Source organism: Lynx canadensis, chromosome A1 (genome assembly GCF_007474595.2).
Source record: "Lynx canadensis isolate LIC74 chromosome A1, mLynCan4.pri.v2, whole genome shotgun sequence".
NCBI classification, from domain to species: Eukaryota; Metazoa; Chordata; class Mammalia; order Carnivora; family Felidae; genus Lynx; species Lynx canadensis.
This window is the reverse complement of record NC_044303.2, coordinates 213010982-213035682: the sequence shown is the minus strand read 5'-3', so window position 1 is coordinate 213035682 and position 24701 is coordinate 213010982. Positions and strand designations below refer to the sequence as shown.

Genomic DNA, 24701 nt, shown 5'->3' with positions numbered 1-24701 from the left:
TGTATGTATATACCACATTTTGTTTATCCATTCATCTGTGGATGGACACTTGGGTGCTTCCGCATTTTGGCTATTGTGGACCACAGATGCTCTAATGACTAACATTCCACTTCAACATTTTCTTTCTTATATAATTAAACTTCCCAGAGGGCAGAAACCAGAAATAACTACTGAGCTGATCTTGAGTAAATAAAAGTGTGCAACAGAAGACAACAGGAAGAACAAGGGCAGTTAATCAAGCCAGAATTTGATCAAGAGTCCTGGACCAAGATTCTGGAGATGGGCTTTTCCACTCACTGCATATTGTTCTGGATCAAACACTCAACAACTCTCTTTCTTCCCCTGTAAAATAAAGTTGTTACATAAAGAACAAATGACTTCCTTTCCTACTTTCTGCTCCTAAGGGTCTGATGGAACAAGGCTGGGCTGGTCCAGGGTGCTGAAGTCCTGCTGGCCCTCTTGTCCAGGGCAGATAAAGATGGAAGAACTAATTCCAAGCCAAGCACAAAAATGAGCAGAGAGGTCACTGTCCATGCATTAATTAGTCAATTAAAATGACTTGTGATAAAGAAGATGCATGAATTTGTGTTGGTACTTAATTGGAGGATTAAGCAGGAAACATGTTTAGTGATTTGGGTTTTGTTAATTGTGGTAATGCGGTCAGTTTGGGGTTTTAGAGAGAAGGTATACCTCTTTTAATGCTGAGTTCCGCTTCTTTGGAACCAGTGACAATAAGGAATCTTTGTGTAGAATTGAGAACCCCAAAATAAGGATGCGGCTTAGCTCCCAGCTAAGGCTACTGAGTAACTGATTGACCATACCCTAAGGTGAACTGCACCCTAGTCTCATTCAGTCCTGGATGCCCTATCCAATCAGAGCCCAAGGGTTCTCTTCAGATTAAGCTGGCCTGTTTCAAAATGTTGACTCCCAGGGCTTAGCAGATGATCAGCAAAGACTCACTCTGTGTGAAGCTATGAAACTCTGTTGTTGCTACCACTCAACCAACATAGATGGATTGGAGAAATATGAAAAGGAGGAACCGTTAGATGTTTCAAAACTAATGCAAGCATCTTCACTGAATAGTTTTCTTACACTTACTACTAATATATGGTAGGCACAGTTCTAAGTGCACAGGAATATCCTCGAGTTCAGTCCTGGTAGCAACCATGTAAAGTAAGATTATTATTATTATTATTTTTTTTTTTTTTTGGCTTTTGCTAACATAGAAACAGGTCCACCTCTCTTCTGACTTTCCTTTCTCTTACAGAATTTAATGGGCATGGAGACTCACGTTCTTCAGATTTGGAAATTTTTCTTGTATTAATTCTTTGATTGCCTCATTTCTATTCCATCTCTATTCTCTCTTTCTGAAATCCTATTTCAATTTCATACCTCCCGGTCTGATCCTCTAATTTTCTCATCTTTTATTTATTTTTTATTGCATTTTCTTTTTGTATTTTCATGACAGATTTCTTCACATTATTTCCCCAACCCTTCTACTTACTTTTTTACCTTTCTATTATAAAAATACTTAACATCTCTTTATATTCTCTGAGTATTCCTTTTATATAGCTGCAATAGGAAGCTAGGTCATGGGTGTAGTCTCCTATTTCTCTGAAGAAATTAATTATAGTGTTTTGGGGGGAAGTTTGATGTTCTTTTCAAGGTCTCTGTTCCTTGGAGTTTCTTTTGTTCCGTTTGTTATTTTGTCCTTGGTGTAATAGATTTTCTTAAATGTCCAGTAATCCTAGCCTATCTACTTAAGATGAGATAAATATGAGCTGACTGGAAGTTCCATGGATGGCAGTTATTGTGAAGTGGTTTTATATAAGGTGATCAGGAGGAGATCTATTATATGAATTTTTTTTTCTCTTGAGGCCAACCCGGTCCCTTGCCTTTGTGGAGCTCTGTTAGGGAAAGGAGGACACAATTTACTGAGTGTATTTTCACGTAACCATTGGTGAGATGAGCTCTTTTGTTCCCACCAACCGTGACTGATTCCAAGGTCTCTCTTGGTTTACTTCTCCAGCAAGAAGACCTCCAGGCTATGATCAGGAAGTAGGAAAGCTCTAAAGATCCAACTGTCTCTCTTACAAACTTTCAACCAACTCTCCATTTTCCCCCACCTTCACTGCTGCCTCAGAAGCTGCCTGGAAAATTTCTGTGCTATAGACAGTTTTTAGCTTTCTCTGGCATGCAAAGTCAACTATATGTTTGCCTATCTGGTTCTAGCTTCCAAAATTTTATTGATTCCTTCTCTGATATTGTCTTCTATCCTCTGGTCTTTGTGGATTTGAGGTGTTTTTAATTTTTTTCTCTTCTATTTAATGCAGTTTGGGGAAGAGAGGCAAATGTGTATGTTCAATTCATCCACACGTATTCCCTGGGCTCCGTAATTCGTGTTTTTCACTTGATAATAGATCTCAGAGGTCAAGAGTAATTCCAAAGCCTAGCTTGGTAGGTGTTAGCCACCTTTCAAGCCCCCTATTCTTTGATATGCTCAATTGATGAATTTTTGACAAATGGCTCTTCCAAGGAAACTTTAACTCATGTCCACCTCCAAAATGCAGTAACCTCTAACTCTCTTCAAAGAAACTTTGAGGGGCACCTGGGTGGCTCAGTCGGTTAAGTGTCCGACTTCGCCTCCAGTCATGATCTCACGGTTCGTGAGTTCAAGCCCCACGTCGGGCTCTGTGCTGACAGCTCAGAGCCTGGAGCCTGTTTCAGATTCTGTGTCTCCCTCTCTCTCTGACCCTCCCCCGTTCATGCTCTGTTTCTGTCTCAAAAATAAAAATAAACATTAAAAATTTTTTTTAAAAAATAAAGAAACTTTGAATTTCTGTTGTTAGGAATTTTTACAACTCAGAAATATAGGTCTACCTCATTCTTAAAAGGGCTGTACTCTAATAAATTAATAGACTGATCAGTTCTTCTATCAAAGGATATTAGGTTATTTTTAGGAATTGCTGTTACAAACAACATGGAAATGAACATCTTTATCATCATCTAGGATTACGTTTGATGGAATATTTGTGGGCTAAATTACTACAGGTAGAACTGCTGTGTCAGTCTATGTAGTTTAAATTTCTCGTTGATTTTAATACTTTCCGTTCTAACTCCAGACACATTATTATAAAAAAATGTGCTGGAAATTTGACTGAAGAATAACAATCACACAGAACCTCACAATTTACAGTTTAGCTTTCTCTGGCATGCTAAGTCAACTGTAAGTCTGCCTATCTGCTTCTAGCAGATACTACCTGAGTGCCAAAATGAGAAGCAGACCATATTATAGGTAAATGGAGGGGGGAGGTGTTGTTGACAATTTTCTTTCCTCACTTAGTTCCCTAAGAACAGGATATGCTTCACACATCATTATTATAATATTTACTGGGCTATCATTATCTTTCTTGCCAAAAAGAAACTGTTGAGCTAAATAATAAGGTACAAGAGCCTCAGGGAATTGACAGACTTAATTCATCCGTAGGGGTGCCTGGGTGGCTCAGTCAGTTGAGCATCTGACTCTTGGTTTTGGCTCAGGTCATAATCTCATGGTCCATGGGTTTGAGCACCACATTGGGCTCTGTGCTGACAGCATGGAGACTGCTTGGGATTCTCTGTTTCCCTCTCTGCCCCTTCCCAGCTTGTGCGCTGTTTCTCAAAAATAAATAAATAAATAAATAAATAAATAAATAGGTATTTTAAAAAAATGTTCATCTGTAGTTGTTAATCTTCTATGGGATTTTGTGTTCCTGAATGGGGCCAAAGTTATAACATTTTCATAAATAGTTCACATGGTATGAATTATTTTCTTCTAATGGTCACATTTGATTTGATTAGTGATGCTTATATTGTTATATAGGGTTCCAGGGTATTTTTGAAGAGCTTAATCCTGAAACACATATTTATTTGTTGGGTAAAGTCTTTTCAGGTTTTGAAATCAAAGATGGGTGAAGAAAATTGGTTTTGGAATAACTGAATTTCTAGTGAACAGGAAATAAAGTCATTTTCCAAGGGAGATGCCAAATGTAAAGTGATTAAATTATATTTACATGAAAAAAAGTAAAATTACATGTGACATTTTCTGCTGTTCACATGGCCCATGGGGACAGGGTGAAAGTCAGCTACTGGCCCTGGCACACAGTTCAGCAGGTTGCAAAAACAAAAGCTTGTCCTGACACCAGGGTCTTCTTTGGCAATTCATTATGAATCAGTATTAGATGCCAATGAAGATAGGGAATCGATAGAAAATATGATGTGCCCTGTCTACCTACTGAAGTGGTTGACATCGTTCTTCTTTGTCTACTGGAAATTTTTTAAGCTATGAATATAATAAAATATGCATTTTTAATTTTTTGCAGGCTAAGTGATTAATGGACAATGTTCCTTTAGCAATAATAAATCATCTTGTTCTTCCTGTATTTGAGCAGGTATTATCCAGAGACCAGCACAATCTTGAGTTGGATGTACCAGTAGAAGCCTTTTTCAAGAGTACTTGCCAGAGTGTGAATTGATTATAGCTATGCAGGAGCAACTATACAGCAATGAACAGTGAGAATCACTAAGGATATAGCAGCTTAAAAATATCTGGGGGCATTATGTTTGTCAAAATACTGCATTGGCCTGTGTTATAACTATCAAAATATGCTTAAACAAGAACAAGTTTTACATTACAAAATATTAACAGTTGAGGGATTTGTCTATCAGATCCTCTTGGCTCCCCTTGTTCCCCAGCTGTTGGCCATTGATCTGCCCCAGCTGAGATGGTAACTAACTTCATGAAAGCATAGTCTATTGGCCTGCACCTCCTATGCCCATGCTGTGTGCCTCTCACCTCCTGATTCTGGGCTTTTCTGGCTGAGACATGCGACATGGTGGGGCCTGCCCAATGCCCACACATGAATAGCCCAAGACAACAGGGGATATTAGCCATCTGAAAGAAGACTTTTTACTCAATCCTAAGAGATAGGAACCAGTAAATCATCTTCTCCCTTCTTGCCCCTGGACAAACTACCCTAAGAGAGTTCATATAGCTAGCTTTTTGAAGGTCTTCTTTTGAGAGCAAACAACCAGTTGTTCCTGACACCAAGCAACAGTTAGGACAAGTGGTCAGTCTGGTAATGCACCACCTCATATTTGATCCATTCTTTCCCTGTCTCCTTCCTCTTTCCTATCACCCCTGATTTTCTGGTATTGTATTTCCTAATAAAGTGTTAGCTTTGGTCTTAGGACTCTGTTTTCTAGAGAATTCAGGATATGACAAATCAAAGTGCTGGGAGAATCTGTCTGTGGGAGGATTTTCTTTGTTTTCAGGGTCACTGATACAGTTATTTTTATAACAAACAAACTTTGTGACAATAATAAATCTTTCTCTCATTTACAGTTTGTTTGTTTGTCTCTCCACCAAACAGACTGGCCATCTGGCAAACTGATCTGTGAATTGACAAGATCTGAAACTCAGGAAATCAGGCTAAGCCTCCAGCTTCAGGGCATTAACAACTCCTGTTTGCTTCAGGAAGAGCCACAGGATCCAAGGTATTGCGACCCAAAACTGCTTTTCTTTGGGCTTTGTGCCTCTGAGATCATGTTGGTATTTGATCTGCTTTCTATTGAATGCATTTGAAGTTTTCTCTTCAAGACAGTAAACACTGACCACATGTCAGCAAGGATCAACTTTCAGCAGATTTAGAGGAATTAATGGCAGAAGAGTACTGGAACTAAATCAATGGATTTGCTGAACATTTTCCATGAATATATATTACCTTGTAAATCAAAAGAAAAGAAACACTGTTTTTTAAAAGACTAAAATAAATTGAAGAGACTATAACCGGCTCTTACCAGGTCCCAGTTCCCAGTGGCCCAGTGACAACAAGGATGGCTGTTGCAGGGTGCGGTGGATGTGGGCCTTTTCGTCCAGTCACAGAGACCTCCTAGACAAATCACTCCTCTCTCCTGAACTCCACCTCCACAGGACCTGGAACACTGATATATCACAGGGACGAGGTTAGGTAAAGATCGCATGGTGACATTTTCAGTGATAAGAGAAGACCTTTTTATTATCATTTGTGTTGCGTACAGGATTGTTAAGAATATTAGTATATATATTGGAATCCGCAACATATATGCCAGGTTCCTCACAGTGACCAAATGGCAGTGGTGAAACAAAACTTAGAGAAAGGAGATTGAAAAAGGACATTCTAAGGATATGAGGAAGAGAAAAAAAAAATCAGAAGATGCCAAATAGTTCGATGGAAAATAGTATGCCAAACAGAAGGGATATTGGTTAAAACCTAAATGAGAGGTCATGGCAGAATGGACATAATGTTATTTGCATTTTGCCTTCTGGCACAAGTATCTATAAACCAAAATGTAAAATGTAGATGTTTTTCTTGTGACTAGTTCTGACAGTCCAAACAGGGACACATTTGCAATACGATTATGTTAATCTCCTCTTACGATGGGATTCAGTCTTCCTTACCCACTACATAGAACTTTAGAACTAAATATGTCCATATACAGAATAGGGAAATTGATGGGTTTGCCCAGGGGTCTGATGCATTGGCTGTCATGCTCACAAGATAAATTTGAGACGACAGGCTGGATTCCTAAAGGGATACAACTCTAAAATGTGTCAGGTTTTTGCTCACTAGTATAATTTTATAAGATCTATTGTCTCATTTTCATAAGGTTTCTAGGAAATTACATAATCCACCAAGAATCTTTGAAAAATACTTTGAGGGGCACCTGAATGGCTCAGTCAGTTAAGCGTCCAACTCTTGGTTTCAATTCAGGTCATGATCTTGTGGTTCATGATTTCAAGCCCTGTGTCAGGCTCTGCACTGACAGTGCAAAGCCTGCTTGGGATTCTCTCTCTCCCTTTCTCTCTCTGCTCCTACCTCACTTCTGCATGAGCTCTCTCTCTCAAAATAAAGAAATAAACCTTTAAAAAAAAGTACTTTGAGGGATGCCTGGATGGCTCGGTCAGTGAAACATCTGACTCTTGATTTCGGCTCAGGTCCTGATCTCATGGTTTGGTTGGTGAGATCGAGCCCCACGTCAGGCTCTGCACTGACAGCATGGAGCTTGCTTGGGATTCTCTCTCTGCCCCTCCCCTGCTCTCTCACTCTCCCTCTCTTTCTCTCAAAAATAAATAAACATGAAAAAAAAATTTTTTAAAGAACCTTGAAAAATCTTTATTGTATGGTAACAACAACAACAAAATAATTATGGTTGCCAACATTATATCAGGCATGACATATGTGGTGGTACCATAGGAAACAGGGTAATTACATATAATTAACCCTTTCTGTTCAATAAAAGAACTAAGCTATTGATTTCATGGTATTCCAACTTTGAGAGTCAACATGGATTTTTCCCATTTATTCTATCTCTTTTTAATCCTATCTGAGGAGAGAAGGGAGGGATTCCCCCATTGGAGATCATTCTACCTACACGTGTACATATAGATTCAGGGCCATCTGGCCAAGTAATATCTAGGAAAGGAGGTGAAGAAAGTGTAAACCAGTGATTCTCCAAGTGTGGTCTCCAGACCAGCAACTTCAGCATCTTCTAGATACTTGTTAGAAATGAAGAATTCAGGCTCCCCCCCCCCCCCGCCGCCCCAGACCTCCAAACTAGACACTCTGGGAATGGGGTCCAGCCATCTGTGTATTAAGAAACCCCCAGGTGATTCTGAAGTGAGCTAAAGTTTGAGAACCTCTGGTGTAGGGACATTCCCACAGCTGAAATGCCTTTTCCATGCAGGCAGTATGGGCTGGCTGACATACCAAAGGGGCCCACAATCTCATGATGGCAGTCTGCTAGAGAGTGTGTATAGACAAGGCAGCATCGTGCATCAGGGAAAGCACCTAAGGATGCTCAGACCCTCAAAAGCTCAAGAGAAATATTTTTGCATTTCCATGTCCTCTGCTTCCTCAGAGGGAAGTCTTCCAACTGTGTGGTTTACTCAGAACAGAATACTACTTTAGAAAGGAGGGTCTGGGGAGCCCTTCAGGGAACAGTGCCTGATTAGGGCTCCCAGAAGCTACTGAGGAAGCATAAAGAATACATCTTTTTCATAACCAGAAAGCAGATCTGATTGCTCATCTTTAAAAACCTGCCGATGCCGTTTCTCTGACAAGGCGATCTAGGCTCCTCTGCAAATTCCTGGATTCTGAAAGCTGTATAATGATTTTGAAGGCTCATTATACATGGAAGTCTTAGAGGCCTCAGTCCAGAGCATGGGAGTAGCAGGCACTTTATATGCCCCAGAGCTGAGCAGGTAAGGAGGAGAAAGAGGGGGCAGTGGTGGCTGCTGCCCTCCCCCCCTCCCCAAACACCAGGTATTGGCCCAGAGCCTCAGGAATAAGTATGGCTGCTTGACATTGTAGGCAGTAAGTAGCTGTAGGGGGCTCAGTCTTCTGTAAGCTTTGACTCTAACTCTGTGTTCTACAGTTGTAATTCACTACCTTCCTTTCCAGGGCACGTGGAAGGTTTGGTTTCCTCCAAAATAGTTATTGATTCACTCTTCCTCCTTAGTTTACTCTTTGTTCAGTGCTTATTGAATTAATGTCTATGGTAGAAAGCACACTGGCACTGGAGTCTACCTTATGCTTAAACAAATACTCCCCCATTTATTTTCTAGTTGTGTGACCTCATGTAAGTTTCTTAACCTCCAAGTCTCAATTTCTTCATCTATAAAATGGAATTAATAAAGCCTACCATTCAGATTGTTGTGAAAATTAAACCAAGTATTGGGAATGCAAACTGGAGTAGCCACTCTAGAAAACAGTGTGGAGGTTCCTCAAAAAATTAAAAATAGATCTACCCTATGACCCAACAATAGCACTGCTAGGAATTTACCCAAGGGTTACAGGAGTGCTGACGCATAGGGGCAGTTGTACCCCAATGTTTATAGCAGCACTTTCAACAATAGCTAAATTACGGAAAGAGCCTAAATGTCCATCAACTGATGAATGGATAAAGAAATTGTGGTTTATTTACACAATGAAATACTACGTGGCAATGAGAAAGAATGAAATATGGCCTTTTGTAGCAACGTGGATGGAACTGGAGAGTGTTATGCTAAGTGAAACAAGTCATACAGAGAAAGACAGATATCATGTTTTCACTCTTATGTGGATCCTGAGAAACTTAACAGAAGACCATGCGGGAGGGGAAGGAAAAAAAAAGTTACAGAGGGAGGGAGCCAAACCATAAGAGACTCTTAAAAAGTGAGAACAAACTGAGGATTGATGGGAGTGGGAGGGAGGGGAAAGTGGGTGATGGGCATTGAGAAGGGCACCTGTTGGGATGAGCACTGGGTGTTGTATAGAAAACAATTTGACAATAAGTTTCATATTAAAAAAAAAAGAAAATTAAACGAAGTATGGTAGGTAAAATGCTTAGCCCATAGACACACTCAAAATATGCTGGGTTCCTTTTTTCTCTTCTTTCTACCATGCATGGGTATGGTTGGGAGTTTTTTGTTTGTTTGTTTTGTTTTGTTTTGTTAGCTGTTGAGGTATTTGCATATTGGCGAATAAGATTATTATACCTCACCAAAGAACAGTCACTTTGTTTTCATGTGATGAAGTAGGACAAAGACCCAGTAGAGCCTGGGCCCTCACAAAACAGAGGACATGCAGACAGGCACAAGCACACTTCCTTTTATTTGTGTAAACAATGATCTGGGCATTCAACTGACAGGTGGAACTCTAAAATAAACTGTGTGTGGGAAGGACCTGACCAACACCCCCAGTTCAATTGCAGAGGCTTAGGAGAGATGCATGTGAGGCTCTGCCCTAAATGACTTTCATCAGAGTGGTCCATGTACATTTCCCCAACATGAATCCCAGCTCCCCAGTATGTCCACTGGGAGACTGAGTTGTAATAAAACACTAAATTATCACATTTGAAACCACCAATTGTTGTGGCCTGTTGACCTGTTGTTGTTGTTGACCTGTTCAGCCTTCTCCACACAGCATTAGGCCACTGAATGGAGGCCAGTCATTGCCACAACGCACGCGTGGTCTTCCCTGACTTCTAGTCTCACATGGTAACACAGGGATTCACATTTTCCTGGTTGTGTGGATGATGTCTCTGGAGGCCATACCTGGCTCCAGGGCTCCACCTGCCACTCCTCACAGGGCTCCATGTTACAGCTCATGCTCAGCGGGGGAGGAATGCCGGCCAGGAACTGGCAGTGAAATGGCCTCAGGCTCCGGTGGTCCCGGCTGTCCACACATTGAATCTCCCGGATCTGGAAGCCCCCGCTGCAGTTTCTGGAGCACTGCATGGAGAGGGAGAGAAAAGGGGATACTTGAGTCCCTGTGTCAGGCTTTGGATCCTCCAAATCCCAGGGAGTTTCTCAGAGAGCCGTGAAGTTCCAGGGTTCCAGCCATGAAGAAGGATTAAGTCTAGCTCAAGTGTACTGTTCCCCTCACAGGCCCTCTAGAAGGAATCATTCACACAGCTCCCAAAGATGGGGTTCCCCATGTCCAAAAACACAGGCATGGCAATGTGAGAACCAGGTGGCGAGTTCAGTTCTGTCACTCACTTATTGTGAGATGTTGGGCAAGTCACAGAAAAATTCTGAGCCTCAGGTGTCATATCGATAAACTGGGACAATACCTGTCATCTCACAGCACTGTCCTGAAGGTCACAGACACTGGGGTTAGGTGCCTGCTGGTGCAGTGTGTGCCCCAGTAGGCGGCCATTCCCTCTGGTGTGCATTCATCCGGGGTGAAGGGGAACTCTCGGCCAACCCACACCCATCCGCCCTCAGAATCCTGCTAAAAACCTGTTTTCTCCACGACTCTGAAGGCAAGATGGGTTATGCTTTGTCAGATGAAGGGCTGACATGAGGGAAGTAACTGGAATACCTACTCAGTGGTTTGACTCCCAGAAGTGAGCAAACCCTGGGTTTGTCCCTACCACCCTCCTTCCTCCTGTAGCTAACATCACCTGCCTTCGTCACTGAGAGTTTGCTCAGCACAGGCCCCCTGAAGGCCATTACAAGGCTCTCCTCACTGCCCCCCTCCCCCGTGCCCACACCTTGTGTAGCAGCCCTGGCATCCTGCTCAGTCTCAGGTCACTGCAGGCTGCTGACTCCTTAAAATCATGATCAACACTGATGCGCCAGCATCCCCCAAACCAGGGTTTACACAGCCGATTCTGAAGTAGACCTACTCTCTGACCTCTTGGATTTTGGAAGCTATTCCATCCTCCAGCTAGATTTTACTTGATCATAACTTGAGCTTCCAAGACTTGGTCTCCAATCTCTTTAGAATGCTAGTGCCAGCTGAATCCCTTCCGTTCATCTTGCCCCCATCTCCTAGTCTCTCCTGATCCTGTCCTTGCCTGGCCTGTCTTGTCACCCTCCACTGTCAGGTAGGGACTGGAGGTAGGAAGGAAGGGAACAGACCCCTGTGCTCCTCAGCCTTTTGCCTCCAACCTCTCTGTGGGTTAACAGTACATCCCCGTGGTCTTTATGTCCTGAATGTTCCTCCCTCTACTCTTTACATTGCGTGCTACTGCTCTTCTTTTAGACCTCAGCTTAGATGTCATCTCCTCAGAGAGGCCCTCCTGGAATGCCTTTATCCGAAGGAGGCTCTCTTTCTTGTAATTTCTCTCAGCTCCTTGTCCATTTCTATCACAAGAACTTGAAATGTGGAACAATTTTTATTCATTCTGTATGTCCTTTCTCTTACACTCTCACTGCCATGAAATCAGACCCCTATCTGCCCTGGTTCCCACTGTGTCCCAAGCATCTAGCATGGTGCCAGGCACAGAGGGTCTGTACAGATTTGTTGAGTGCATATATGAATTCCGAGGGGGTTTCCAAGTGGGCTAAGGAGACCCTGGTCACTGCAGTGATGAAGAGCACCTTTAATCTCCCCATCCTCCCATCTAGTATCTCATTAGCTTGGCTAAACTTGGCTGAGAAAATGCACCAGCAAGAAAGTGTATGCATTGCTGTAAGGTATCTGGCCCCTCTCTACACAGTGAAAAATGGTGCTCTTTCTGACCATGGTAGAATAGTCATAACTACAGGGTTTGGGATTGTGAAAGAAAATTCCTCAAACTTTCAGTAGAGGTACACCCCAAAGACAGTTCCCCCTTCTTCCGCCACCCGCAGATTGTGCTAAGTCACCTGACTTCGAACCTTGGGCTGTAACAAGGAAAGATGCTGGCCCATGCGACAAGGGACAGACTGAGGCTCTAATGCCACCATAAATTGAGTGTCCAACTTCTTAGAGATAAACAATGCTTGCCAGACAGCACCCTTCCCCAAAGAAAAACAAGCCAATAACCTCACTTTCCTGCCATGTAGTGAGTACACAAAGGAAAAAATAACTGTCAATTTGAAATCAGCCGCAGAGCAAATGAGGGAGCCTGCTAATAATTTCCACACAAAGAGGTCATTTGTCTGACAAAACAGATTTCTGGGAAATAGCACATGGTGAAGTAACAGGATTCTTTATTAGGACAAGGGAGTTTTATAAGACATTAATTATAAAATTGGATTTTATTTTCCTATTTTTCATTTGTTGCTGCAATCTATTATTCCTAATTTAATTTTCAAGCTAGCATTACCCCTTTTGTTAGAGTATTCACATTCAATGGGAAATAAACTTTATTAATATGCTGAAGTAAATAATAAGGGAAGACACTCACTAAATCTCTGACTTTTCGGTTCCATTTTCAAAACAGCCTCTGATTCAGTTAGCAAGAGAGAAGTGGCAGGATATTAAATCACTCCACTTCTAATGCTGTTTTGCCTTATATGCTGATTGCCAATTATTATATTAATTTTTTTACAGCCTTAGAGGAGGGTAATTTGTATTAATGTTTCCTCACCTGGAACCTGTGGACTAGACTGAGGACCGGAGTCAGACTAATGAGAACAGAAAGCCTGGCCAACACCTTATTGTGACCAAACAGGCCTGACTGTTTTCTAGTTATGGCAGCAATTTAACTAGTGTGATCTGCAGACCAGATAGAATGAAAAATACCCTTAGCTTATAAGAGCCACTGGCAGAGATATGAAATGAAAGCACAATTCTGTGATTCTCCCTTGTGGTGTTTTTGATTTGTGGAGTCATCCTGATACCCTTTACATGTTGGACTCATACAGAGTGCTCAGTCGAGTATAGAGGAATTAGTGAGCATAGCATTGGGAGAGCAGTAGGTTGCACTCAGGTGTGACCCCGAGAGCAAATAGCCACCTGAGTTCACATGGATTAATCACTTCTCTTCTCTCAGCCTCTGTTTCTCCATCAGTATGGAAAGGAAAATAAACTAGATGATTAAACCATCCCAACATTCTAGAGGGGTATACGTGTACGGGATCGCTGCATTTGTATTCTGTTTTGATTTCAGAATACTTTCTTGCTTTCCAAGTTGAACCAAATACTAAATTTGGACACAGTTTTTTCTCCTGTTCTTTTACTTATGCTGAACAGATTCACAAGACCCTTAAGATTAAATAATTCATTCCAAAAATTCTAAGTTGAACAGCATGAAAATTCATCCTTCTATCTCTTTCCCCCCTCTCACCCCAACTTTTCTTCCTCTCAGTTATTGGGCACATCTATGTTTCAGGCTCTGTATTTCTAGCAGGTGGGAAGAGTTACATAAATGAGTAGAAGGAATAATGATTATATTTATATATAAAGATTACCTCATAAATTGTTCATGATCTAGTGAGGGCACAATGGAGGATATGGTCAGTTTCACCTAAAGAGGTCAGGAAAGGACTAAATAAAGGAGCCAAGTTTTGAGCTGAAGCATATAGGATATGTAGATGCTCGCTCAGCCAGCAAAATAGGGTGGGGGGCATTCAAGGTGGAAAGAATGGCATGTATGGAGGCACAGTGCTATGAAACAACGAAGCTTGTTTGGGAAAAGTGCATTAATCAGAATGCTAGGGTAAAGAGTGGGAGTGGACAGAGAGAGAGACGGGCAGGGGCCATCATGGAGAGCCTTGTGGTCTGGACATCAATCCTCAACTAGAGTGGTCTTGGGTTCATGTTTTCTGTGGTCCTAAATGCTTCTATTTCTTTGCCATTCCTTTATTTTCTTTTTAGGGGACCCTTAATCTAAAATATTCCGGGATGTCAAGAGAAGGTGACAGTTCAGACATATAACATATTATACCAAGAATAAAATAAATGCAGTGATTTTCAGTATATGATGACCTTCCTGCTACTCAACTTTTGCTTTCTGGGGACAAAAAATCCCTTAAAACATGCAATTCCATGTTTTCATGTTTGCATATTGGAGTTTAATATATGTTACTGGGAATATTTTATATATCAAAGTTGGGGATGGTCTGTATTTAGCAAAAAAAGGAGCTCTTCCCCTATTAAATTCATTTCTAAAAATTCAGATGTAAAAAAAAAATGTAGAACCGTCATTGACAATCTATAAGATCTAATAAACACAAAGGCAAGAAGTACAATAAGACAAAAAGACTAGCAATATACATGAAACACAAGACCATAAAGAATGCCTGACACTTTCTCTTATTTTTCAGCAAGTCAAGTACCGCTAAAATAAAATTGCAACGCTCCCTAGGTGGGAAGACAGAACATTCCAAGAAAAAATGTAAAACTGTTTCTGATTCATTTCAGAAATAATATCTGTTAGACTTAACCATGAAAAGGGAAGTGCTTGTTCTCAGAAAGCAAATAAAAGGGATGTCAAATCACCAGTTTACAAAACTTCAGAAGGTGCAACCATCAAGATGTTCCATCGGGCGGTGAATGGAGCTGTGGATGATGCATCGCTCTAGGTGTCAAATGCACCTGAAGGTTTTTCAAGCCCCTTTTGTCACTTCTGCATTTCTTGCATCGCACACTTTTTTTCCTCATACAAATTTTAATGCTCTGAAATTGGCATGTTTCTTACAACTGACGTACATATTTATTGTGTAGTGTTCTCTTTCTTTATGAAAAGCTGTCATAAAATTGATGCATCCCCCAGTGGATGTTTCTTAAAACTGGGAGCATTTGGTAACAGCTGTGTGATCAAATGTTAGTGATTTAAGCTCTGAGCTTTTGTTGCCTGAGTGGGAATTATAAAGAAGGTCCTGTGCTGGATGAAAATGGAACTGATTATCTAATGCTTTTGTGTAATGTCAGGCACATAGTAGTATTTGGCGAGTGTTAGTGCCCAAGGTAGGTCAAGTTCTTCAAAGTTCATGGACACCAAGCACCTTGTCCGCTTAGTACTAAGGAGTGGACACCTGCTCGAGCCAGTCATTCTGTTGACAGAACTTTCTCCACTGTCACCTGTCCACAGGCCTTGCACCCCAAGTCCAGGAAGTGAGAGGTTAGTAAGCACCTAAGAACCAGTCCTAACTTTTATCTTGAGCTCAGAGTCTGCCCAGGGTTTCATCTAAACAGTCTTTTAAGGGGGCACCTGGGTGGCTCAGTTGGTTGAGGGTCCGACTTTGGCTCAGGTCATGATCTTGCAGTTCATGGCTTCGAGGCCCACGTCAGGCTCTGTGCTGACAGCTCAGAGCCTGGAGCCTGCTTCGGATTCTGTGTCTCCCTCTCTCTCTGCCCCTCCCCCAGCTCACACTCTGTCCCTCTCTCTCTCTCTCAACAATAAAAATAAACATTAAAAAGAATAAAAAAATAAAATAAACCAGTCTTTTACCATTTACAAAGCTGTTTCACTAACATTCTCTTTTTTTGATCCTTGCAACAACTCTATGAGGTAAGTAGAGGCAATATCATCCATGTTATTTCTCAGAGATGAGAGAAAGAACGTCCCGAGGGTGAATGGCCAGCGTCGTCAGTGTCATATGCTCATCATGCCAGAGCAGGGTTGCCAATCCAGATGTGTCTGATCCACTGCCCAGCCCTGCTTCTAGGATTCAGTTCTACAGAACTGTCTTCCCAAGGATGCCTCTGGGACAGACCTGAGGACCACAAGCTTGAATTTGCTTCAGGCAGATCACTACATGAAGCGGAAGCACACCATTCTGAAAAGCTACTTCTAGACATGGTAGAGGGAGAGTCTGAACGTATAGTCTTATTCTACTGTCACACACATGGGGACATGTCCACAGCAGTGGTTTCAGGCTGCTTCAAGGGGCCACACGGTGCAATAAAACAACCACAAGTCAGACAGCCATCATAAAGGTAGGGGATTGTTGGTGAGTAACCCCGAGGCATCAGGTGTGATACTTGTAGGCTCAGAGCAGGCTGCAGCAGACCTGAAGCCCTTTGAGATTTGAAATGTCTCTGGATTGGAGGTGGGGATTGGGGGGATAATGCAGAATTTCAAGATAAAATTAGAATTCTTCCCTCTGAGAAAGGATCTGTGAAAAGGCAAACCATCAATATAGCAGAATCAAACACTCTGGATATTTAAAGGCAAAACAAAGGGCCTACTTTCCTACTCCAGGTTTTATTTATTTTTTTATTATTAATCTAGTTATTTAAATTCAAGTTAGTTAATATACAGTGTAGTACTGGTTTCAGGAGTAGAACCCAGTGATTCATCACTTCCATAGAACATCCAGTGCTCATCCCAAGTGCCCTCCTTAATGCCCATCACCCATTTAGCCTATCCCCCCACCTACTTCCCCTCCAGCAACCCTGAGTTTGTCCTCTGTATTTAAGAGTCTCTTATGGTTTGCCTCACCCTGTTTTTCTTATTTTTCCTTCCCTTCCCCTATGTTCATCGGTTGTGTTTCTTAAATTCCACACGAGTGAAATGTATGATATTTGTCTTTCTCTGCCTGACTTATTTCACTTAGCATAATACATTCTAGGTCCATCTACACTGTTACAAATGGCAGATTTTATTCTTTTTGATGGACGAATAGTATTCCAGTGTGTGTGTGTGCGTGTGTGTGTGTGTGTGTGTGTGTGCACCACATCTTCTTTATCCATTCATCAGTTGATGAACATTTGGGCTTATTCCATAATTTGGCTATTGTTGATAGTGCTGCTGTAAACATTGGGATGCATGTACCACTTAGAACAAGGCTTTTTATATCCTTTGGATACATACCTAACAGTGCAATTGCTGGGTTGTAGGGTAGTTCTATTTTTAATTTTTTGAGGAACCTTTATACTGTTTTCTAGAGTGGCTGCATCAGTTTGCATTCCCACCAGCAGTGTAAGAGGTTCCTCTTTCTCTGCATCCTTGCCAATATCTGTTGTTGCCTGAGTTGTTAATGTTAGCCATTCTGACAGGTGTGAGGTGGTATCTCATTGTGGCTTTGATTTGTATTTCCCTGATTCTGAGTAATGTTGAACATCTTTTCATGTGTCTGTTAGCCACCTGGATGTCTTCTTTGGAGAAGTGTCTATTCATGTCTTCTGTCATATTTCTTTACTTGATTGTTTGGTTTTTGGGTGTTGAATTTGATAAGTTCTTTAAAGATTTTAGATACTAAGCCTTTATCAGATATGTCATTTGCAAATATCTTCTCCCATTCCAACTGTTGCCTGTTAGTTTTGCTGATTGTTTCCTTTGCTGTGCAGGAGATTTTTCTCTTGATGAGGTCCCACTAATTCATTTTTGTTTTATTTTCCTTGCCTCTGGAGACATGTCTAGTAAGAAGTTGCTGCAGCCAAGGTCTAAGAAGTTGTTGCCTGTTTTCTCTTGTAGGATTTTGATGGTTTCCTGTCTCACATTTAGGTCTTTCATCCATTTTGAATTTATTTTTGTGTGTGGTGTAAGAAAGTGGTCCAGTTTCATTCTTCTGCATGTCGCTGTCCAGTTTTCCAAGCACCATTTGCTAGAGAGACTGTCTTTCTTCCATTGGATAGTCTTTCTTGTTTTGTTGAAAATTGGTAGGACATACATTGGTGGGTCCATTTCTGGATTCTCTTTTCTGCTCCTTTGATCTATGTCTGTTTTTGTGCCAGTACCATATTGTCTTGATGATTACAGCTTTGTAATACAGATTAAAGTCTGGATTTGTGATGCTTCCAGATCTGTTTCTCTTTTTCAACATCGCTTTGGCTATTCGGGGTCTTTACTGGTTCCATGCAAATTTTAGGATTGTTTGTTCCAGCTCTGTGAAGAATGTGGTGTTATTTTGATAAGGATTGCATTGAATGTGTAGATTGCTTTGGGTAGTATTGACATTTTAACAATATTTGTTCTTCCAATTCATAAGCATGGAATGTTTTTCCATTTCTTTGTGTCTTCAAATTCTTTCATAAGCTTTCTATAGTTCTCAGCATACAGATCTTTTACCTCTTTGGTTAGCTTTATTCCTAGGTATCTTATGGTTCTGGTGCAATTGTAAATGGGATTGATTCCTGGATTTCTCTTTCTGTTGCTTCATTACTGGTGTATAGAAATGCAACCAATTTATGTACATTGATTTTATATCCTATGACTTTGCTGAATTCATGTATCAGTTCTAGAAGTTTTTTGGTCGAGTCTTTTGGGTTTTCCATGTAAAGTATCATGTCACCTGTGAAGAGTGAAAGTTTGACTTCTTTGTCAATTTGGATGTTTTTTATTTCTTTTTGTTGTCTAAATGCTGAGGCTAGGACTTCCAGTACTATGTTGGACAACAGTGGTGAGAGTGGACATCCACGTTGTGTTCCTGACCTTGGGGGGAAAGCTCTCAGTTTTTCCTTACTGAGGATGATATTAGCTGTGGGCCTTTCCTATATGGCTTTTATGATGTTGAGGTATGTTCTGTGTATCCCTACTATTTTCTTGAGGGTTTTTATCAAGAAAGCACACTGTATTTTTGTCAAATGCTTTTTCTGCATCTACTGAAAGGATCATATGATTCTTATCTTTTCTTTTTTTAATGTGGTGTATCACATTGATTGATTTGTGAATATTGAACAAGACCTGAAGCCCAGGAATAAATTCCACTTGATTATGGCGAACAATTCTTTTAATGCACTGTTGAATTTGATTTGCTAGCATCTTGTTGAGAATTTTTGCATCCAGTTTCATCAGGGATGTTGGCATGTGATTCTCCTTTTTAGTGGGGTCTTTGTCTGGTTTTAGAATGCTGACTCCATAGAATGAGATTGGGAGCTTTCCTATCATTTCAATTTTTTTCGGAACAGTTTGAGAAGAACAGGTATTAACTCTTCTTTAAATGTCTAGGGGCGCCTGGGTGGCTCAGTCGGTTGGGCGTCCAACTTCAGCTCAGGTCATGATCTCGCGGTCTGTGAGTTCGAGCCCCGCATCGGGCTCTGGGCTGACAGCTCAGAGCCTGGAGCCTGTTTCAGATTCTGTGTCTCCCTCTCTCTCTCTGACCTTCCCCCATTCATGCTCTGTCTCTCTCTGTCTCAAAAATGAATAAATGTTAAAAAAATTAAAAAAAAATAAATGTCTGGTAGAATTCCCACGGGAAGCCATCTGGCCCAGGACTTTTATTTGCTGGGAGATTTTTGATAACTGACTCAATATCTGTGCTGTTTATGGGCCTGCTCAAAATTTCTATTTCTTTCTGTTTGAGTTTTGGTAGTGTGTGAGTGTCTAAGAATTTGTCCATTTTTTCCAGGTTGTCCAGTTTGTTGGCATATAATTTTTCATAGTATTCTCTAATAATTGTTTGTATTTCTGTGGTGTTGGTTGTGATCTTTCCTCTTTCATTTGTGATTTTATCTGTTTGGGTCCTCTCTCTTTTCTTTTTGTTAAGTCTAGCTAGGGGTTTATCAATTTTGTTTATTCTTTCAAAAAGCAGCTTTTAATTTCATTGATTTCTTCTGCTGTTTTTGTGTGTTTGTTTGTTTCCATATTCTTTTTTCTGCTCTACTCTTTATTATTTCTCTTCTTCTGCTGGCTTTGGGCTTTATTTGCTTCTCCTTTTATCACTACTTTAGGTGTAAGATTAGGTTGTGTATTTGGGACCTTTCTTACCTCTTGAGATGGGCCTGCATTGCAATGCATTTTCCTCTTAGGACTGCTTTTGCTGAATCCCACAGGGATACTGTCATGTTTTCATTTTCATTTGCTTTCATGTATTTTTAAATTTCTTCTTTAATTTCCTGGTTAATCCATTAATTCTTTTTTTTTTAAGTTTATTTATTTTGAGAGAGTTGGCATGAGCAGGGGAGTGGCAGAGAGAGAGGGAGAGAGAGAGAGAGAGAGAGAGAGAGAGAGAGATAGAGAATCCCAAGCAAGCTCTGTGCTGACAGCGGGTCTCAAACTCATGAAATTGCGAGATCATGACCTGAGCTGAAACCAAGAGTTGGGCACTTAACTGACTGAGCCACCCAGGTACCCCAATCCATTCATTCTTTAGTAGGGTGTTCTTTAACCTCCATGTATTTTAGGACTTTCCAAATTTTTTCTTGTGATTGATTTCAAGTTACACAGTGAAACTCATACCCAAACTTCTGGGTAGTTTTTCTTTTCCCTTCTGTGTCTCAGCTGTCAAGGGAAACTGGCTCCCCAGAGTGAAGATGGGGCCTAAAGAGCATCATAGTGGGGTGGTGTGCTTGGCAAACAGAAGGTACACACACGGCTTACACCTCTGCACCTCCTCCTGCCAACCAGCTATCAACCCCACAACTGTGCAGTGTCATATAGCCTGGGTCTATCCCCCAGGGGCTGGCTCAGCCCCAGGCTAGGTTAGGCCTGGTTAGTGCCCAAAAGCACCAAGGCTAACAAATCCAAAAACCTGACACAGTGTCTCACAAGGGACCATGCAGACAACACAGCAAAATGAGTAACCATAGCCAGATTAGCAGAGGACAGCAAAACCACCTTGCAAAAAGATAGCACAGGAAGTACACTTTGAGAGACCAATGTTTTCCTTGTGTCTAGCCTTCTTGTCATTTGGGTCTGGAAGATTGAAAAGCACATTTGCTTTGTGAGAGGCTGCTGCGTCATGACTTAATTATACATGTGATGATGTATCATTGTAATTATAATGGTAAATTTAAGTAACTCAGAAATAATGTTGCATGCTGGACAAGCAATTAATTACACAAATTTAACTTCTTATGCCAGTTTATCTGGGGAGAGCAAAGACAGGCAGCTAAAAACATGTGGTTTAATAAAAACTCTGTACTGGTTCTAAGACTATTGTGTAACTTTGAGTAGGCCTATGGGGATGTCTTTGATTACTCATCCATTTTAGCAAAGAGGGCAGAGGGAGGTAGCAAGAGAGGAAGGGAGGAGAGACACTTACTTCAGCAAATGCTTAGATAAGGCTGTCCCCCTCCAGAACACCGCAGAGCCCGATCAATTACCTTGCTCCAGTTCCCTACTTTCCAGCTGGCGCAGGGACGAAGGTGGCATCTCTTGGCAGGGTCAGGCCTCTGAAGGGCAGCACAGTCGGAATCCCTCTGGGTGCTGCATTCCACGCTTCTCCAGTAGGCCCCCAGCCCACAGGTGGTGGAACACTGTGTGGGGAGGGGGACAGAGAAGACAGAAGCTGAGGGCCACTTTCTCAGATGTATCTCACAACACTCTGAAGTCCAGTTCTCCACCTTGGATGCTCACCTAAATTCACAGAGCTTTTTAAAAAATATCATTGCTGGGGTCCCGCCCTAGACAAATTAATCTGAATTTCCCTGGGTAGGGTCTAGGCATTGGAGTAAAAAGAAATGTCCCAAGTGATTCTAATAAATAGCCAGTGATGAGAATCCCGGATTAGCAGGTGGATTAGCAAGTGGATTAGCAAGCCAACGCAAGTGGAAATTTGCTTCTCTTTAAAAATTATCCTGGCATGAATGTCTGGGGGCTGTAGGCAAACTGCCCGCCACATTTCATACCAATGCTGCCGTTCATAGGGGATGTCAGATCCATACATCTGCCTAACACCGCAATGACATTATCTCACTTCCTCTCCCAGACAAACCTGTGGTTACACTGGTATTATGACAGTGTAGAAAAAAACCCGTGAGGCTTGGAGAGCTGGCTTGACAAGGAAGTAAAGCCTGGGGCTTTCTGCCATACACTGTCTGCTAGAGCAGTTCCTCTCGAACTTTAGTGTCCACAGGCATCACCTGGGACCTTGCTAAATGCAGATTCTGAGTTACTAGGTCTGGGGTGGAGCCGGAGGATGAGAGATCATGTGAAATAGAACGGGGTCACCAGCTGAGGCCACCTCAGATTCTGCATGTCTGCCCAGCTCCCAGGTGATGCCAATGCTGTGAGTCCTCAGACCACGCTTGGGGGTTAGAAAGATGTTACAACTTAGTGCTTTTCACCACTTGCCCTATACGGGTACATACAGCCCATTCCTCACGTGATGTTTTAATTTATTTGTAATTCTTAAATACCTCAGGTATAGCAAGGGATCGCCTTGAAAACTACAGAAGCTTTCTTCTCCATAAGTTCTTTTATTCCATGTGCTTATTAATTCTTTCACACAGTTGATTTTTCTTGCATCCCTTCTCCCCTACCCACCTTCAGAAGGAGGAGCTCTCCAGAAACATGTAAAACACAGCTCTGGGCTAATTAAAAAAAAACAAAAAACAAAGGATGGAGGTTCCATCTATGACATTTTTGAAGGCTTCTTTTGATGAGTTACAAATAAAAACCAGCCTTACATTTTTCTCTCGCTGCAATTTCATCTTCCACATAATTTCGTGTGTCGCTTTTTGCAAGTTCTTGTGTTATACACATATATAACAACAGAGATTCTAGATGGATAACTTTACTATAGCATCATAGAAAGGAAGAGTAGAAATTAGCCTAGGTCATCATTTTTCCAGCTGGCCCATTTATGGAGGTAATCTCTCCTCCTGCTTAAAGTTCTTTAGGATGTGGTTCGTACCTAAGTTCCTAGCCCTTTCTCCTCTGTACTACATTATGTATATGCGTAATAGAGGTAATAACAGCCGAAGTGCACTGACCACTGTCATAGGCTGATTGCACTAGTGGCCCACATTGGACACACCATGCTCTCTGCAATGGGAATTTGCAGATCTTTTGTCAAGCGGTGGGATATACTTGCCCAGCTCTTGAATCAAGACTGTTCTTGTGAGTTTCTTTGGCCATTAAAATGCAGTGGATGATGTGCCACTTCTCAAGAGGACTCGCTAGTTTCAATTCTCTTTCTTGACCCCCTCTCTCTGCCATGAGAACAAAACGGGGCCAGATGCTGGAGGATGAGAGATCATGTGAAATAGAATGGGGTCACCCAGCTGAGGCCACCCCCGACCAGCTGGCCTGTAGCTGCCCCCACAGCCGATGCACGGCAAGCCAAGCAAGCTGAGGTCCGCTAAGCTCAGTCCCAATCAACAGAATCTCTCAGCTGACCCACAGACTCGACGAAACCCTGAGGTTTTGTGGTGGTTTGTCATATAGCATTATTATAGCAATAGGAAATTGCTACAACAACATAACAGGTGTCTTTCCTACATTTTCTTTAACCTTCTGAGATTCAGGGTACAATTATAGTTCTGCAACTGGCTAATTGTGTGGTCTTTTGCAACTTCCTAACTCCCTAGACTGTAAAACTGGTGATAACATTAGGACCACAGAAATTTGTGCACATGGTCAGGACTCTACAAATGTTACCTATTGAATACAACACAGCTGCAAGGTCAGCATATGAGTCTCACTTTCCAGATATCTGGGGCCCAGAGATAGAAGCAACATTCAAGGCCACATAGTGTGTTGTTAATTTCATATTATGACATAGAGAAAATATATTCGCCCCAATCCAGGAAAGGACCTAGTCAACTAAATTCCCAGGCTAATGATAACCCGGTAAATCTCAAATGATGTCTATGATTCTTTGTACTGTATTTATGTGGCAACTAAATTCATGTTGTCTCTGGGGCTCTGAATTTAGTCCTAATAGATTCAGATCCCATGAGCAGACATTTAATTCTTTTTGAACACTTTTTTTCTTTTTATTCTTTTTTTAAAAAGTTTATTTATTTTGAGAGAGAGAGAGAGAGAATGCACAGAAGGGGCAGAGGGAGAGGGAAGAGAGGGAGAGAGAAAGAGAGAGAATCCCAAGCAGGATCCGCACTATCTGTGCAGAACCCCATGTGGGGTTCGATCTCATAAACTGTGAGGTCATGACCTGAGTCAAAATCAAGAGTTAAATGCTTAACTGACTGAGTCACCCAGGCATCCCAATTTTTTTTTCTTGTTTTGACAGTTTCTATTGAGGCAGCAGACAACAGTGCAAAGGTAATGCTGACAGGGGCAAATGCATGGGACACAGTACAAGAGACATGGAATGCCACCAGTTGTCATTAGTACGAGTTCCAAACTTGGAATGGGCGATGAGACAAGAAAAAACCCTGGGGAGGTTGAAGGACAACTTCACTTTGTCCTGGAAACCTTCATCCTCATTACAGTTAGTGACCCTGTGGCAACCGAGGTACCAGGTCAAGGAGGAGGTTTCCGGATGCTCAGAACTGGAACTAACCAGGAGGGCTGGATCAGCATCACGTGACAACTGCTGTGAATGGCTGTGGAAAATCAGACTGTTGCTTCCATTTACACAACTGCACAGCTTACACTTAGCTGAGTGACCCAGGGGATCTGACTGGATGATGGGGCAATTCAATGAGAGGTGATTTTCTGACGAAATAGGAGCCATACCCTCGTACACTGCATAGCACCCAGGTTTTCTGTTTTGCAAACAGATATCAGAGCAAACACTTACTGGGTGCTTCCTATGTGCCCCATACTCTTCTGAGTACCTTACACATTGTTAGTCCTTTCATCCCCTCACAATCTCTGATTCAGGCATTGACACTGCCCTCATCACACATGAAGAA

At 41.7% G+C, this 24701-nt stretch overlaps 1 protein-coding gene across 1 annotated transcript in view; it reads right to left on the bottom strand.

The window, feature by feature from the left end:
• The window catches only part of ADAMTS12 (ADAM metallopeptidase with thrombospondin type 1 motif 12), a 329126-nt gene that overhangs the window by 10565 nt on the left and 293860 nt on the right, over positions 1–24701 (bottom strand). Inside the window, exons 20-22 of the mRNA XM_030331700.2 lie at positions 21204–21356; positions 10115–10291; positions 5839–5982 (exon numbers count right to left, since the gene is read on the bottom strand). Coding sequence (XP_030187560.1) covers positions 5839–5982; positions 10115–10291; positions 21204–21356 — 474 coding nt within the window. The remainder of the gene's footprint in view (positions 1–5838; positions 5983–10114; positions 10292–21203; positions 21357–24701) is intronic.